The sequence below is a fragment of the Pyrgilauda ruficollis genome, unplaced genomic scaffold (assembly GCF_017590135.1).
Source record: "Pyrgilauda ruficollis isolate IOZ18807 unplaced genomic scaffold, ASM1759013v1 scaffold25, whole genome shotgun sequence".
In the NCBI taxonomy this organism is placed as follows: domain Eukaryota; kingdom Metazoa; phylum Chordata; class Aves; order Passeriformes; family Passeridae; genus Pyrgilauda; species Pyrgilauda ruficollis.
Genome location: NW_024523822.1, coordinates 301,422 through 317,284, shown reverse-complemented (window position 1 = coordinate 317,284; position 15,863 = coordinate 301,422). Strand labels below are relative to the sequence as shown.

At 37.7% G+C, this 15,863-nt stretch overlaps 1 protein-coding gene across 1 annotated transcript in view; it reads left to right on the top strand.

The window, feature by feature from the left end:
* Positions 1-51: 51 nt before the first annotated feature.
* The window catches only part of DMGDH (dimethylglycine dehydrogenase), a 38,914-nt gene continuing 23,102 nt past the window's right edge, over positions 52-15,863 (top strand). The window contains exons 1-7 of the mRNA XM_041470929.1: positions 52-261; positions 471-547; positions 1,881-2,046; positions 6,850-6,948; positions 8,204-8,368; positions 8,794-8,998; positions 15,486-15,734. Coding sequence (XP_041326863.1) covers positions 52-261; positions 471-547; positions 1,881-2,046; positions 6,850-6,948; positions 8,204-8,368; positions 8,794-8,998; positions 15,486-15,734 — 1,171 coding nt within the window. The remainder of the gene's footprint in view (positions 262-470; positions 548-1,880; positions 2,047-6,849; positions 6,949-8,203; positions 8,369-8,793; positions 8,999-15,485; positions 15,735-15,863) is intronic.

Genomic DNA, 15,863 nt, shown 5'->3' with positions numbered 1-15,863 from the left:
CCTCCCGCCGCCCCTGCCCCGCCCGAGGTGCTCTGCGCCCCGGGCCCCGACATGCGGCTGCTGCGACCGGGCCGGGCCGGGCCGGGCCGGGCCGGGCGGGGGACGCGGGCAGGACGGGGTCCGCGAGTGGCTCCGCGCCGCTGCTGTCCGGGATGCGCAGAAAGGGCGCTGGTGACGGGAGCCAGCTCCGGCTGGGGCACCTGTGGCCAGGAGGTGCCTCTCTGCGCCTCGCATTGCTGCGCCAAAGCCGAACCAGCCCGGGTGCGTTGCTGACCTGGTGTAGCGAGGTCCCTTCTGTTGTCTTCTGGGCCATACCGATAAGCAAATAATGACCGGTTTTAACTGGCACGATCAAGCATCTGAGTGACCTGCTCAGTTCACTGGGAAGGTGAACCGCGAATTCTTGCTGGGCTCCTGGGCGAAGGTTTGAAAAAAGCTGAAAGGCGCATGAGAAGATTTAAAATCCACAGCTTAAAAGAACAATAAGAAAAGTCTTTATGCTTGACCTTGATTACCATATGCCTCCAAATTCAGTAGAGAAGCTGGTGTAAGTGTCGCACATCTGGCTGTTAAACAGCTTACTGTTAACTTGCAAAAATTAATATGTAATCAGAAAAAAGAACCCATGCATGTGTGTGGTGCACCAAATACAGAACACCTATGGTGTCATGTGCTCCCACTTACTTTACTTTTCATTTGCCACCACTTACTGTGTAAGCATGGTGCATGTTCCGCCTGCAATTGCATTTAAAATGTTATAAGATCTCCACTCATAAGACATAAAACTAGTAGCCTTTATTTCTGAGTGGGAGGTGTAGAAGACTAGTTATACATTAGAAAGTCTGTTGCCTGAGAAGTTGAAAGTGTACGAGGAGAGGAGAGATAAAATTGAGTATAGATTAACTGAAGAGAAAGATACTCTTGTTTCATGGTAGCCTATACTGCTGCTGTAATAACATGTGCTACCTTGTCTCACATCCAAAAAAAATGACTTCTTAAAAATTTGTGATAGATTTCCAGATGTAGCTTGCTGCTTGGCTGTCTGTGGATGAGGCAGTAAAGAGGAGTATCACTTGAATTGCAGAAGAATAGGGCTCTTTATGGCAGCAGTTGTCGTTTATGCTGAATCAAGTAGTTATGGAAGTACAGTGTGGAGCAGGTGTGGGCCATTGACAAAAACCTCTTTCTATAACGTTTTGTCTTAAGCAAAGTAGGAGATGCCTACTCTGGGAATGGCTCAGTTGTTTAGAGCATGGTGCCAATAACACCAGGGTTGTGAATTCAATCTCTGCATGGGCCATTCACTTAGAAGTTGGACTTGATGATCATTGTGGGTACCTTCCAGTTCAGAATATTCTGAAAATCTGTGAACGTGGCAAAATAGACAGAACATGAAAGTATCAAGCTTTTTTCTTCATGAATATGTACACTGACATAGTCTACTGACATTGGTTTTAGAAATTTATTAAGGGGCCTTACTAACTAAGTATTTTTAAAGCCTATTTGTTGCAGTACTACAGTACTTTGGAAAAGTCGAGTTTTGACATTGTCATGTCATGCATCAGCTTCTTTTTGAGAAATAAGATCTACATATAAGGGTATATTGGATAAATAATATTTAAAGTTGCAAGTGGCAGCAAACTTGTTTTGTTTTGTTTTTTTTTTCTTTTTCTTTTTATTGCTACTATTTACCTATATGACCCTCAAACAGCATTTACTTTAAAAGCAGATGTGAGTGAAGAGGTTAGGTCTTAAGCTATGTGTGTAAACTCCCAAGCAGAAACCCATGTGCATTATGGTTGAAGCTGTAAATAAAAGAAATGGGGAAAATGTAATTGACTTTTTCTAACTGTCTGTAATTTTTTTTTTTTTTTTAATAGTAAAGAAGCCTCATCTCCTTCCTTAGGGAAAGACAGAGCAGACACAGTGATCATCGGAGGTGGTTGTGTTGGTGTGAGTCTAGCCTATCACTTGGCTAAAGCTGGCTTGAAGGATGTTGTTCTGCTAGAAAAATCTGAGCTCACTGCAGGATCTACCTGGCATGCAGTAAGAAATGTTTTGTCTCAAATTAACAGTAGTTTGTGTGTGCAATAGTAGTGGAAGTTTCATTAGCTTTTTATTCCTTCTCTTTCTTTCATACCATTGCTGACATTACATAAAATCCTGGAAGAGCAAAGGTAACAAATGTACACTCTGAGTTTTTTAAACCTGCATATTTGTCTGCATTCTACGGACAAGATCTAAAAAGACATACATGTAATAATGTCAGGGTAGCAACACCTCCTTTAATAATGTTACTCACATGGTCATACTGGTTCACAATGTGCATTTATGTAATTACATATTTTCTGAATGTATATCTGGAGTAGGTAATGTAACAAAATTAAATAAAGCTTGCCACAATAATACAGTAATGGATGTATTTCCCATTTATTTCCAGCTATTCTTAACTGAAGTTGGGAGATTGTTATCTCTGTGTGTAGCAACACAAAAGAGCAGAAACAGAACAGTTTTTTGTCTCTAGATCTACTCTGTTAATGCAATAGAGCATTTATGCAATAATTTACATTTCAGAGGACAAATTAGTTAATTATATTTTATTTGTATTCTCATACTTTTCCCAGAGAAGGAAGTCTGAAGTCTGTAATGCTTCATCTTAGTGCAGATATTTTTGGGGTTTTTGAGAGAACAATATTAAAAAATGAAATTAAAAAAATATCATTGCCTGCAGTGTATAAGTAGTGTACTTTGTTTTACTTGCTTTTCAATAAACAAAGCAAAAGAGACCATGCTGTATGTAGTAAGAAGAAACAACATTCAGTAATTGTACAATACAACAGTTTGGCGATGCCATGTAAAGTGTCAAATAATGCATCTTTGTGTATTGAATCATAACTCCAAAATACTCAGAGGCCCAGACTGAATTTTATTTGCCCAATGCATATGCAAAACAATATGTTTATAAAAAACAGTAAAAATCCTCTAGTTCAATAAGGAGCCAGAATCATGAATGGTGGTGTTACTGAATGTTTCCTGTGTTCTTGCTGTTACACTCGCTGACCCTAACTTACTGCTCATAGCAGTACTAAAGTAAACCTTCCTCCAGTACTTTTGCCCACACTTCTTACTGAGTGCAACATTGGAGTTGAGTGAGGGTCAGTTTCAAAGGTAAGGAGCTGCAGCTGGAGCTCAGCAGAGAAAATGCCTGCACTACTAAAATTGACAGAGATGCCTCATGAGACCTCTTAGAAGGAATTTGATGCAATTAACACAGCAAAACACCTAGTTATGGGCCATGTTAAAATAGATAACTACGTGGTATATTTTCGTTGTCTTCATTGTCTCATTTCATTGAACTCAGTATTAGAGGACTTTGTCTGAAGATGAAAAGGTTGGTGATGTCCGTTTCAGATGAGTAGAAAAATCAAAACTATGACAGTGAGTTCCTTGTGACAGTGAGTTCCAGATACTGTGTATTTATCAGTGTTTTCCTCACTAAACACAGATGACACTAAATACAGATACTAAATACAGATGACAATTGCACATACTGTTAAGATGTGAAATGGCACATAGCACATTGCCGCAATTGCAGCCGCAATTGTTGAAAGTCTGGCTCGGATGTTGCTGCACTACACCACATTTTATCTCTCACCATCCAAGACATCCTGCCAGAGCTCAGGGTTATGTTTCAGATAGCTAATATTCCTGCTGGTGTTGCTGCCAAAACTTTCTTTCACTTCTCAGGTGTGAGATAACTTTGTGTACTACTAAAACAGCACAACAAATATGCACATTTTTATATTACCAGTTATGGAAGGTGTAACAGAGCGAGTTATTACATGTTACGTTATACTTTTTCTTGCAAATGCCATTGATTTTGCTGCTGACAGTAAAGCACAGTGCAACTCAAATAATAACTTGTTACAATTTGGTCACACTTGCAAGAAGAGAGAGTTTAGTATATAACAGTGTTAATAACGTTTTCCTCCAGAAAGCTAATTTAATAATGGCATTAGAATAAAATCTGAAACTGATTGAAATAGAACAAAACTGATACATTAACTTTTCAACATTTAAAAATTTCATTTATAAAAATGCTTTAAAATATTTGTGTCAATTCTCATAGCAAAGTGGCCATTCTTTAAATTATTTTCCCAGATCATGTTTATGTACAATAACAAAATCTCTTAGAAAAATGGAGTAAAGCCTAGAGAAAAATCTCCTTCAACTACAAGAATGGATCACTCTGAAATTCAGGAAAGCATGTAGATATGTTGGGAAGCCAGCTGGGGTCAGAGTGAATTAATGACTGAGTTCCAGAGAAAAATGCAGTATACTGACAATAAAACAGGAAAAAGCTGCAAATCAGACAATTTAAAAAAGTTACCTGAGCCTTTGAAGGAGATGTTAAGAAAGCCAAACCTCAACTATATATAAGATTTGTAAGGAAAATGAAAGGCAACAAGAACTGCTTCTACTGCTGCATTAATAGCAAAAGGCTGAAAAAATGAAAATAAGTGAATGAGGTGAGTAATTCAGTCACAATTTACACTGATAAGGTCTCAGTGCTTTCTTGCCTCAGTTTGCTCTGACAGGGTTTCTCAGGCCTCCAGTTAAAGGAGGAGGGTAACTACAGGCAGTGGATGAGGATCAAACCAGGGATTATTTGAGTAATTTGGCACATGCTCATGTGTTGGAGCAGGTGGGCTGCATCCAATAATGCTGCTGATTCATCACAAGGCTGCAGATGTATCACATTTGAAATACTATTGAAATTGGTGGAGGTGCCAGAGATTTGTCAAAGGGCATATGTATGACTTTTTCTAAACAGCCAAAGGACTGTTTAGAAAGGAGCAGAGGAGCTGAAGGTCAGCTAACCCTAGTTCGGTTCTTCAGAAAATCACTGCGTGTGTCCCAGGTCCATAAAGGAGAAAAACAAGTGATTTGCAACAGTCAAAATAAATTTGTGAAGAATAAATCATGTCAGATCAAATCTGATTGCTGTCTATTATGGAATATTATGGATTCTTAGACATGAGGAGATCAGTGGATGTGACTTACCTAGATTTTAGCAAGACTTTAGACACCCTCTCCCACACTGTCCTTCAGCTGAAGATGTTACTGTCTGGATGGCTGGACAGGTAGAAAGTTAAAAGACTCTTTGTATGGCTGGGCTTAGAGTGTAATATGAATGGGTAATATTCTACCCAAACCCTGGAAATAAGTGGAATGTCACAGGAATCTGTCCTGGGACCGGTCCTGCTTAATATCTTTATCAGTAATATGGAGCAGGTGACGAAGTACCTGCTCATCCATTTTTGAAGTTTACACCAAACTGTGAGGAGTAGTCATTGCACTCAAGGGCAGGGCAGCCGTGCTGAGGGACCTAGGCAGGCTGCAAGGATGAAAGGACAGTTTTATGGAATTTAACAAGGCCAAATGCAAAGTTCCATATGTAGCTAGGAAAGTAGAGCAGCCACTGGCTTTGAAGATTCTCAAAGAATCTGGAAAAAATCGTGAGAAATGTGGTCTGATCTTGTAGCTGACCCTCTTGGAATATGAAATTTAAGAGAAATCTCCTAAGGACCCCTTCAATCTTTTTGTTTAATTAAAATTATTTTATTATTTTATTATCTTAATTTTTATGTAGTGAAATTGGGTTATAGTTGTTTGCCAGCTGCGCTCTTGAAATCAGAAACACTTGTTATCTCAACCCAAAAGGTGTCAAGTGCATTTAAACTTCTTTAACCCCTGCAATTAAATGTTCTTGAATATACAGGGGTTTTTAGCTAACTTGCAAGTGATTTGTGACCCATTTAGTTCAAAATGACTACACTAATAGTGACCACTAAAATGGAATTTCCTTACATCTGGAGTATTTATTACTACATTTGGAAGAATAACAGAAGGCCAGAAAATCTTTACATTAATAAAAGAATACAGTAAAATAAAAAGGAGATAACAAAATTTGCAGGTAAAGTAAATTAATTACTCTTAGGCATTGTACATGGCTAAGGAAATGTAAATATTTCACTGTATTCATTCTCTACACACTGAAAAAAGGCCCTTAGAATATATTTTTTGAGAAAAAACCAAGTTTCAGCTAAAATCTCTGAAGTAAAACAGCCCTGGGGCTTACTCTAAGGTAATTAAAATAAATGTGTTCACAATGTGAATGCACATGTATCAAATGACATAAAAATCACATTTTGGCAAATATCTAGTCTTCAGCTGTGTCCTGTGTGATGCTAATGGTTCAATATGATAATAAGAAATGAACAAGGAATATTTTTTCCAGACTATTAATTTAGCCCAGGGACTTCCTGAAATCAGCATTCCTGCTTTGTGCTTGATGGGGCCCTTACTAGATGAATCTTCCTCCTACAGGTTTCTGTGATCTCTTCTTAAACTCAGATTTTTAAGGTAATGAAAATAGCCAAAAACACTTAGAGTCAAATTTATGAATAGAATATAGATAGAACTGAAAAATATTTTACTGAAAAATGATTAATTTTACACTCTTTTCCACTGGATTATCTGGGCATTTCAGTAATCTGATGCACTATGATATTGTATATAAATTGAGATATCAGATTGGAAAGAACAACTGCAACACTATCATGGGTTGGCAGACTTGGTGAGAAAAGACAGATGGGAAGACACCTGTGCAGAAAACAAAAATGGCTTAAGTACAAAAAAGACTTTATTTTTATTTTTGTAGCAGTTGGCCCTATCCATGTGTTGTTTTTCTTTACAGTATGTTGGCAGTTCCTTTTTAAATGACAGTTGGAAGGAAGGCAAGAACACTGCATTTCTAATCTATGTTGTTCCTATTTCTTATTTGAGGCTGGTTTAACTACTTATTTTCATCCTGGAATAAACCTGAAGAAAATCCATGCTTACAGCATCAAACTCTATGAAAAGCTGGAAGAAGAGACAGGACAGGTAATCCCCTTAACCTTTGAAGTGTTAATTCAGACCAATACCAATTGTAGCAATAATCTTACAAGAAAGTGTAGTTGATAACAGTGTGAAGTAGGAGTATATACCTTTTCATTCAAATACATTCTTCTTCATGCCCAGTCACTACATTTTGTGGATGGTTTCCCAGATCCCTCTACAATTTAGGAAAATGGTGCTCATAAAACATCTCAAGACACAACAGAGAGTCTGCAACTTTAACTTGATAAAAGAACTAAAATAATACAAGGGGTCTGGAATGAACAGATTGATTATGATACATTCATGCCTTAAATATGTCTGCTTAAAAATTCATATGATGTGATGCTGCCTGTACTTGAGAAGATTGCTGAAATTCTTCACATCCCTTTCAGTGTTTTTATTTAGTGACTTAAGGAATGATATGTGGAAAAACACAGGAGTTATCTTTTTCATTTGGCATCTCTCAACCTTACAGATTTCATTTACTAAACTTGTGCTTCTTTTGGACAGCAGCAGCAGAAATTGAATGGACCGTACTTTACTAGTCTACAAATTTCATATATATATATATATATATATATATATATATATATGACAGATATTTTTCATACTTGTCATAAAACGCTTTTTTCTTCTTTCTGCTACTCAACTAGATAAGCTGCCATATCAGATTATCATTGTGATTTCCAGTGAAAGACTTATTCAGCCTTAACATTGTCCTGTGAGATAACATAGAAAAGGTGAAGAAAAGTAAGCATTCAGTGTCCAGCTCTGTAAGGATGTTTAGTTTGTTTAAAAAAAAAAAAGGCAAGTGTTTTTTCATTGTGTTTGTAAAGGTGTTTAGTTAAGTACATTCAACAGGAAATCATGCAAATGACAGCTTTAAAAATAAAGTATATCATACATACTTATTTTTGAGACGTATCTGATTCTATTTTTGAAAGTGTGTGAGTGCATATAACAGGTATTTTTTAGTTGTTAGTAAAAATGAATGTATCGTGGCATTCAGTAAACACTTCTTTCAACTGTTTTGAATATAGTATGCATTAATACAGGAAGCTAATTTGATAACTTCTTGAAAAATTTTTTCTAGGAGTCTATATCTAAGGCCTCTTCCTTCAAAGGTCCATAACTTACTTGCATTTTTCTTAATGATGTTAGTGGAAAAATTCTGTAGACTCCCCTTAGCACAGGAAAAATACATATATGGCAATCAGTAAAGGTTCTTTAACTAATTTGCTGTTTCTCTTTGATATAGCCTGTGGGGTTTCACCAGCCTGGCAGTATCAGAATTGCTTCAACCCCTACTAGGGTGGATGAATTCAAATACCAAATGACTCGTGCTGGTTGGCACGCAACAGAGCAATATTTAATCACGCCTGAGAAAGTGCAAGAGTTATTTCCCTTATTGAACATGGATAAGGTAAAGAAGCCAGTTTTATGAAATATAACTTCCTTTGCTATTAAATATTGGTCTATCAGAAATATACATGTATGGTCTCCTCTCTTTATACAATTGTGCAACAGATTATTATTTTTCAATGGAAAAAAAAAGATGTATCATAGCCTAAAATCAGAATTTGTGAATTTTATGCCTACTGTATGTTAAATTTTATTAATTACAGTGTCTATAATATTATACTATTAAAGCCTTTGATTGCATGGGAGATTTGAGGAATTTGACTGTCATAGGCCATTGTTAGGTTGGGTAAAATTATTATATATTTTGAAAATTTCTTTGACTTCCTAAAGTTTACTGTATTCAAGTAAGAAAGTAGTTTTTTAAAAATCTATCTAATTTTGATAAATTGTACTTTCTTTCATTTGGGGGATTTTACCTCCATTTAGGTTTTAGCTGGCCTGTATAACCCTGGAGATGGTCATATTGATCCTTATTCCCTAACTATGGCCTTGGCTGCAGGAGCCAGAAAATATGGTGCTCAATTAAATTATCCTGTGCAAGTGACTAATCTGAACTCCCGATCAGATGGGACGTGGGAAGTTGAGACTCCACTTGGAATAATCCAAGCAAAGAGAATTGTGAATACTGCAGGTAGGATTTAATATAAGCATTTGAGTCCTTTTCAGATTTACATACTAGCTAACACAAAGTACCTGTACTGAATTGTGTAGGCTACATGTATAAGGAATATATATGGTTTTGAACCTTCACTTGGTGTGGTTTGCACATATTTCTTCACAGTATGGTGAAAATTTAGCTCTTATATTAGTTGCCCTTGAATAGACATTAAAAATATTTGCCCTGATTTGTCTCCAGCAGTTAGTAATCAGACTGCCCTGTTAGATTTTAGTGGCAAAATAAACCTTTACTGGTCTACAGTAAGTTGTGTGGGAGAGAGTTGAGGTCTAGAGTCACAGAATCATAGTATATCCTGAGCTGGAAAAGACCCAGAAGGATCATGGACTCCAACTCCTGACCCTGCATAGCAACATCCCTGAGCCACACCATGTTCCTGAGAGCATTGTTCAAACACTTCTTGAACTGTGACAGGCTGGTGCTGTGACCACATCCCTGGGGAGCCTGTTCCAGTGTCCAATAGGTAAACTGTCTTTAAAACTTAATGAAGCATACCTAGGAAGAGAGATGGAATGTACATATGAAATAGAAATATCTTCACTGTTTCTTTGAAGACACTGAGAATTTGACCTTGCCTGTTTCACTATTATCTTTCTCCAAGATTTAACTCTATCCACATATCCTTGAAACAGAAGATTTTTTTGTTGTCCTTTGAGTCACATTTTAAACTTGTGCTTGGCTTAACAGTGCATTTTTTGTATGTCATAAAAATTGCCTAACTCAAGGGAGCTTGTATTTACATATACTAATGTTATTCTTCGTTGTGTTAAAGAGGCCAAACTGATGTTTCTGCTCAAAGAACTTCTGGGCAAGTGTCCTTTAGATTTGAGTTTGTTTTCCTAAGCAACTTAATAAGTCTAAAAACCTGTATTCAATCTAAATTTATTCACTTATTATTATGCTGCTTTATACAAGTGTACAAAAATATATTATTGGTGAAAGGTCTTATGTGAAGCATGCTTTCTGCTTCCTAGTAGAAGATTTTCTGTTTTCTGTTGTTTCAAAACATGTTGAATATTTACCATATAGATTAAAGTTTTGCTGACTCTGCCTCAAACTGGATCACATCTGCATTTTTAGGGCATTAATCCTGCATACCTCTCATTGAATCACCAGGTTTCAGTCAGACGCTGTGATATACCAAGCTGACTTTCTTACTCAGATGGGACTGGTGAACTGAGAGCAAGAATACACCTTTATAATTCCTTTCTGTATATTTGTGGTCGAACAGAAAAAAAAAAAAAAAAAGCATCTATTTCTAGTGCAAGGCAGATAAAATGAAGAAGTTAAGCGAGACAGGGACTCCTCTTGTTGGTGGGTAAAATACTGTAGGTGACAATTGGAATTATGAAGGAGTTGGACTGGAAGGGGAGTAGGTTGGGAGAGCAAAATGCCTTGGAAAGATTTCTGGAAGTGTTTAGGAGCACTGACAGCAAGTGGAACAGTTAGATGATACAGGACTTACTAAATAAGGAAGCTCAAAGTGGAAGTGAATGGCAGCAGTAGGGATGACACCAGAGAGATAGTGAGAAGTTATCTGATTTGTTTCATTAAGCTAGGAGCCTTCCAGATGAAATGATTAGTAAGGATACTCAAGGAGTGAAACTGAGTGGAAAACTGACCTGTTTAAGCATGAAAGTCTGGTGTAATATGTAATGGAAAGGATAGATGAGAGTGGATTGGAAGGAAGAGAAGGCTACTGGGACAGAACTTGACAAACGAGGGAGACTGACTAGCACACGATGACAAAATAGCTGAAGAAGGATGTAAGGACTGGAGTAAAAGTAGAATTTGAGATATCAGAAAAAAAAAAAAGAGAGAAATTAAGAGAGAGTGGGATCAAACAGCTGGACTCTCAGGGGATATGCTTTAGAGGTCTTTCTTTCAGATTCTGGGATATAGACAACCCTGTCTTGTGTTAAATCATTCTGTGCTTTTGGTGATGACCTATTGGAAAACCCATGGAAAAGTGCACTTTCTTATATATGCCTTCCACACATAGGTAATCACCTGCTATTGTTATATGCCTCACTAAAATAACAAGATTCTGAGGCTCTGAGCTTGCTCGTGAGTGCCACATAATGGATTTTGGAAAGAAAAGGACTAGAAGAGTTTAGTATGCTTTTTAGAAGGCAATCAACCACACAACCAGGGAAACCAAATTAAAAAAAAATTATGCAGATCACAAAGTCAAGCACTTGGAAAATGAGATGTGTCTGTAGTTGATTGGCTTTGGGTTGACAGGTCATATCTTTCAGGCATGAACTATGGAATAGCATTCAGTTACAAAATCATAAGCTCTCTTACAAATAGGATCCTTATGTCTGTTGTTATACAGTGTGGATATATTGGTCTGGAATGGATCTTAGATTATGAAAGGGAAAGGCAGGTCTCTTGGCAATCATACTTATTTAGGCCGCAGACTTCCAGACACTCATTATTCCCACCTATTTGCTCTGCATCATATTGATGAAGTATCACAGATGTAGTAATTTTCTTACATTTTAATAGTTATCTTTCTTTGGCTAATATATCAAGTTGGTATTAGGCAGAATTTTCTGGTAAATGCTTTTCAGACCTTATTTGCAAATATCAGAATGCACTCTTGTGAGATTTTCATAAGTCTTTTTTATTATTTAATAAGTTTTTAAATCAACAATATATTTACTTAATTCTCCTGTGTAGTTAACTGTTCAGCCAAAATGAATATTTGAAGCACATATTGCTTAACATTCTGGCTAATGATGTAAAATCAATACTGTATAACACATATCTCTTATAAATGTTTTCTCAGATAACATTAGTTCTTTTTCTCAGCTTTGCCTCATTCCACTACAGATCATGACTTGTATAATTTTAGGCTCATGTTGCAGAGAAAAATACATCAGAAGGCTCTTTACATTCCCTCTCCCCCTCCCTGCCTTACCCTGCAACTGACATCTGCTGCAGAACTGGAACAAACTAGTTCCAACCAATCTTTAGCTGTTCCTTATGTGAGATTTCCATTTTAGAGGAAAGCAGATGCCTAATAAATAATCCCTGACATGAAGCAACTATACTGAGCCTGCTGAAGTTATTTGCAGCCTATTTATAATGGAATGTTTGATTAAAGTCTCCAAAAATAGTGAATTTTATCTGTATATACAGTGTGGGTGTGTGTATATAAGCATGTATTTTCAGACATGTACTCACTATATATACAAGCATTTATATATAGTCATAGAAGGTTGTCTTTTTCAAAACGAAGAAATGGTCAGATGACATACTTCAGCAGATATGTTAAGTAATACTACCACTAAATATTTCAGCATCAGATGTTTGCAGTTGCAGTGTCTACAATTTAATCTTCACAAATGTCCTAGAGATATAATGTATGCTGTAATTTATCTCTACTATGTGTGATGTGACTTGACATCTGCTTCCAATTAGAATTTTGTTTCAGAGAATATATTCTTCTTTTTGCCATTTTTGTTTTTGTTCAAAAACCTTAAACAAAGAAACACAGTATTTTTCTTTTAGTAAATGTCACCTTTTGTTATTTTAAGCAATTAAAAAAGTACTTATCATAAGTGGGACTTTTTTAGAAATACAGTACTGTAAATTTTATTTTAAACAAACCTAAACTATTTGTCTCTTACTTTAAAACACTTTAAAATTAGCTCTGTGTGTAATGTTATCCTCAAAATCTAATTGCTAAGAAATGTCTTATTATTAAGAAATATTTATTAAGAAAGAAACAAAGTCGTTTCAAAGACGATTTTCTGGTGCTTTAACTTTTTCTGTCCTCTGTGGATCATTAGCTCACCTTACCTTAAAATAGTTTTATTTGTGGGTGACATGGAAATGCCCAAATCAAAAGAAGTTCCCTAAAGATTGTTAGCTGCCACTTAAATCCACATTTGCATGTGTCCTGTGTAATGAAGAAAACAATTACATGTGTGCTAGAAATGCAGATTTATTCAATATTTTTCATTGTCTTCTGTACAGGAGAACATAAGTAATGTTTCATTAGCTTTAAAGGATATTTTGGATCACTCAATCTATATGATTATGGCACAGTCATCCTTCAAACAATTTAATTGACATAACAAGTGTTCTGGCAATGAGTCTCCTCCAAATGCAAAGATGCCATATAGAAGCAAAAGCCTTACATATGACAGCTGCAACAGGTGCTAGTTTCTAGCATTTACTGGGCAAGGGCTTTTAACTGAGCAGATCTCTTGAAGGTGGTGCTGGATTTCCTCTGCTGCTTTGTCTTAGCTGGCTGTCAGTAATTGTTAAGTAAATCACCACAAAAAATGTTTTCCTTGGAAAATTCACAGTTTTTTAAAACTGTGGGTGTTAGGCCCTGTGGCTGGTTCATAATATTAAATAAGAGACCAACAGCCATCCTGGCATGGGGGAATGGCACAAGGCCAGCACGGCCCAATTCAGCTTTCCTAATTGTCCTGGCTTCAAGCCATGCCGGAGGTGAGAGGATGTATTCCCGGTTAATGTCAGCAAGCAGCATGAGCCAGCTGCTCCCACAGGACAGGGAGCCAAGCAAGGTAACAAGGCTGGCCGAGCCAGCAAGGGTTCTGTCCAGCAGGGCACAGGGGACGGAGCAGGGGAGGCCCAGGACTGCAGCTGGGGTCAGGCCGCGGTCCAGGCCTCCACATGGACTTGTGGAGATGAGGCACAGTCAGATCCACAGTGATGAAGCCAGGCTGAGGCCAAGCCAGGAATGTTCCAGGTCAGGAACAGGCCTGGTGAAGGTAACCGAGGTCAAATGATGCCCGCCAATCAATAAGCAGGACTGTAGAGTTGAGACTGAGCTGAGGTCAAGCTGAGAAGTAGTCCACGGATCAGGGTCTGGATCAATGTGTTCCATGGCCAGTCACAGACGTGGTTGTGACAGAGTTGTAAACAGGCACACAATCAAACCAGCTCAGACAGGTTCTGAAGGACCTGAGCTGACCGGAATGGGACTCCTGTGCCCATGGGTATGGGTGGATGTCCCAGGTGAAGGTAGTCAAGCTCATTTATGCCTTTTGATGTGCTGAGAAATTTTGACCAGCTCTTGGAGAGTACAAAATTGAAGAGAGAGGTAGGAGAATTTGGTTAAGACAAGTAAACAGCAAAAAGGAAGAAAAGTTGCAGATTAAGCTGGGCAGCATGAAGTGTATGTCCCAGGAGAAGGGACAGCTGTATTAGGTAGAAAATCTTGCTGGAGGTATTTTGTCTTAAGCAGTTCGGAGCCAGCCACAGGAACCAGGCTGACTTGCCTTCTTTTACTTGGTGCTGTATGGCACATAGCCTTTTATTTGGAAGGGCCTGCTACTTCTTCCTTGTCTTTCATTTTGTCTTCCTTCAACCTTCACTCCCAAACCCCCCTGAGATTCATTGGATTTTCCCCTTTCATTCCCACTCTTGAGACCTCTGGTCCTTGACATAAAAGTCAGGAGAGTGCAGCTGAGGGATATTCAAAGCAGCTTAGGGCAGCTGCCATTCCAGTCAGTTGTACCTGTCTGGTTCCCAAGTCTGTTCTGTTCCAGCCTCACAGCAGATGTGAGAGCCATTATGCAGAGCCCAAACGAGAGTCTGGCAGTTAAGTGGTTTCCACTCCTTCATTCTGACACAGGGACCTCACTACCTTGAGGTGAGTGTGCCTTACCAACTTAGGCTTAACACAGGAGAATGTGGTCTTCTCTACTTCTCTCTAACTGTATGCGTAAAGGATTTTGAGCCAGCTTCAGAGGCAGGGGAATGGTTGCTTGCATTTTCTGGTCAGAGTCTGTATCAGAACTTCTAATTTGACGACTGTGGGAGAGCACATTTGACTATTCACCAATGCAAGGATCATTATGAATTGATTGCTGTGTGAGAAACATAATTAATGTGAGTCACATGATGTATGTGAAAGAGGAGAGAAACTCCAATTCCTGAGGTCTGCTGCCTGAAAATTACTGCCTTAGTCTGTTGGGATGTTAGGACTTAACTAGTGTATTGGTAAATCTTACAAGCTCATTTGGTTGATAGCAAGAGGCTTGGTTGACACTTCTGATGTGAGTTAATTAATTCTGGATTTTAAATGTCTCTGACTTTGCTAGGAGTACACTGCAGACCTACTTTACTGAAATAAGCCATGGGGTTTCTAGAACTGTTAATTAAATTCTCTTCTGAACTTTTATAAGTCTAATTTATAATTTACTAGTTATATTTTAATATGTGCATACTATAATAATATATAGTAGTATAATTAGGAAAAAAGGACATGGAATTATGGAGGGAAAAATATGCTATACAATACGAAAAATAAAGTGAAAATTAGAAGTATGGGGGAATAAAACCTGTCACACATTAAAGCACAGTGTGTACTGCAAATATTTTACTGTCATTTTCCATTCACTGAAATGAATGTTTGAATATTTCTATTTTGGTTTTGGGTTTTTTTCTTCTGTAGGCTTCTGGGCCCGTGACATAGGCAAGATGATCGGCCTGCAGCACCCTCTAATACCTGTTCATCATCAGTATGTTGTAACATCAACTATCCCTGAAGTGAAAGCCCTAAAAACAGAATTGCCTGTGATTCGTGATTTAGAAGGATCATATTATCTAAGGCAAGAAAGGGATGGTCTTTTATTTGGTCCATACGAAAGTGAGGAGAAAATGAAGCTGCAGGAGTCATGGGTAACAAATGGAGTCCCACCAGGTGATTAAGAACATTAAATCTTTAAACATAATAAGCACTAGCACAAATTTTAATGTGTATAAATCCCAGGCTGTCATGCTGCCTTATGTGACAGAAAGTACAAAATATTTGCAATGCATGATTGTAATG